The 1,973-nt window shown below is 39.2% G+C and overlaps 1 protein-coding gene across 1 annotated transcript; it reads right to left on the bottom strand.

Moving 5' to 3' along the window:
- LOC133670960 (7-deoxyloganetin glucosyltransferase-like) lies at positions 1-1,717 on the bottom strand. Its single transcript, XM_062091560.1, has 2 exons — positions 1,139-1,717; positions 1-1,036 (listed from the first exon to the last, which is right to left on the bottom strand). The coding sequence occupies exons 1-2, from the start codon at positions 1,650-1,652 to the stop codon at positions 102-104; spliced, it is 1,449 nt and encodes a 482-aa protein (XP_061947544.1). The 5' UTR covers positions 1,653-1,717; the 3' UTR covers positions 1-101.
- Positions 1,718-1,973: the final 256 nt, after the last annotated feature.

Raw genomic sequence — 1,973 nt, forward strand, 5'->3', positions numbered from 1 at the left:
TTGGCTGAATGGAAAAGTGGATTATGTAACAGAATGATGATCTATAAAATAGCTAAAGGTAGACAACCAGATGTAACAACAATTTCATCAAAGAAGCTAATTCAAGGTTTTTGGAAGCGGAGCACGTCGTTGACAAGTTTGTCAAAATTCATGGATGATGAACCATTAATACCAGTTGTCGCTTCAGCCTTTGACTTCCATTCCATTGCCTTCCTTTTCATTTCCTTACCTTTCTCCCCATCAATTAACTCTATCACAAGCTTCTCTACTTCATCTCTATTTGTATCGCTTTCAATTTCCATGCCAACACCCCAATCAACGCAAGCAAACTTACAGTTAGTTTGTTGTTCGGAGAAAAAAGGCCAGCATAGCATTGGCACGGCGTTGGACATGCTTTCAATGGTGGAATTCCACCCCATGTGACTTAAAAACCCTCCTATCGATGAATGCTTCAGGACTTTTTCCTGAGCACACCAGCTCGCCATCAGGCCTCTTTCTCTAGTCTCTTCAAGAAACTCTGGAGGCAAAACCGCTGATTCGCCCCTGACAAGATCAGGCCTGATTATCCATAAAAAATTCTTCTTGCTGTTAGCTAGTCCCCAAGAAAACTCCAATAGTTGCTGTGGATTCATGACAGTGATGCTTCCAAAATTCACGTAGACAACAGAATTGGGATCCTTGGAGTCAAGCCATTGCAAGCATTCAGTGTCTTCTTTCCACAGACTGGATCCAATTGATGCTAGATAATCATTCTGTGTTTGATCAAGAAGCAAATTAAGAGGACCAACAGAATAAATTGGAGGAAACATAGACGAGAGAGCAACCAGAACATCATGATCTAAGTCATCAAAAGTATTCACAAGAGCTGCTGAAGCTTTTGAAGCTCTATCAATTACTCTTATCACAAAGTTTAGCATAACGTCGTTTCGATCTGTTGTGCGAATGAAGGTCGGAAGGTCCTTCAGACGAATATCTTTCATTCCAGGAATCCACTCTATTTTTGTCTCCAAATATCCATTTGTCAAATCGCTTTCTTCTGCATCATTGATATCCAAGATAAAAACACGTTACATGAACAATTTACTTCGAAAAGATTCATGATAGTATGAAATTAGTAATAAATGTATCGAGTACGTACCTTTGAGTGGTGTGTAACCTCTTTCAACAAGATGTTTGTAATGCGCATAAGCCAATGTGCCACATGCACTTGAAGTCCAGAAAGTGACGACAGGGATTTGAAGTTCCTCCTTAACATCAAGAGCGAAGGACATGCCACTGTCTGCTACTATGCAAGTTACAGGCGGGACAACATTTGATGAATTGAGTTTGGTAAGAAGTTGGCGAAAAGGGTCTAAGCAAGCCTTTGAGGTAGAGTCACAGAGAAATGAAGTGTCTTGGGTAACATCAGCGTCGATCTGATCACCTAGACCATCTGGAATGGTTTCAAACTGGAAATCAGGCAAGACTTCAAGGGAGTTACGGCCTCTGGACTTGAGCAAACGTCTGTGATTGTATTCAGAGTTGACAAAGGTGATGTGAAAGCCTTTGTGATGGAGTAATTTTGCTACTTTGAGCATAGGAGTTATGTGACCTTGAGCTGGATATGGGACGCACACAGCATGAGCCTTGGTGCTCTTAGGAAGAGATCCCATGGTTCTCACTCTCTGAGTTTTTGTATTTCACACCTTCTATGAGTTAGAAGACTGAATTTATTGGTCACCAGTTATACAAGGAATTGTGATTATTTCTTATATGGTCCAAAATCAATAGTTTTTTTTTTTTTTTTTTATCAATACACTTTAGTTATAAAAATGATTAATTAGTTTGCAATTACGTGGCGGTGATTAATTTATCGTACAAGTTTATTCAATCAAGGTATTGGTGAAGATGTCATGGCCGGTGATTGGCATCATATATTAATTAACAATAAGTGCCTTTTTTTTTTCTTCCACATTTTCAGAGAATAAAATAAA

The sequence above is a fragment of the Populus nigra genome, chromosome 13 (genome assembly GCF_951802175.1).
Source record: "Populus nigra chromosome 13, ddPopNigr1.1, whole genome shotgun sequence".
NCBI lineage: Eukaryota > Viridiplantae > Streptophyta > Magnoliopsida > Malpighiales > Salicaceae > Populus > Populus nigra.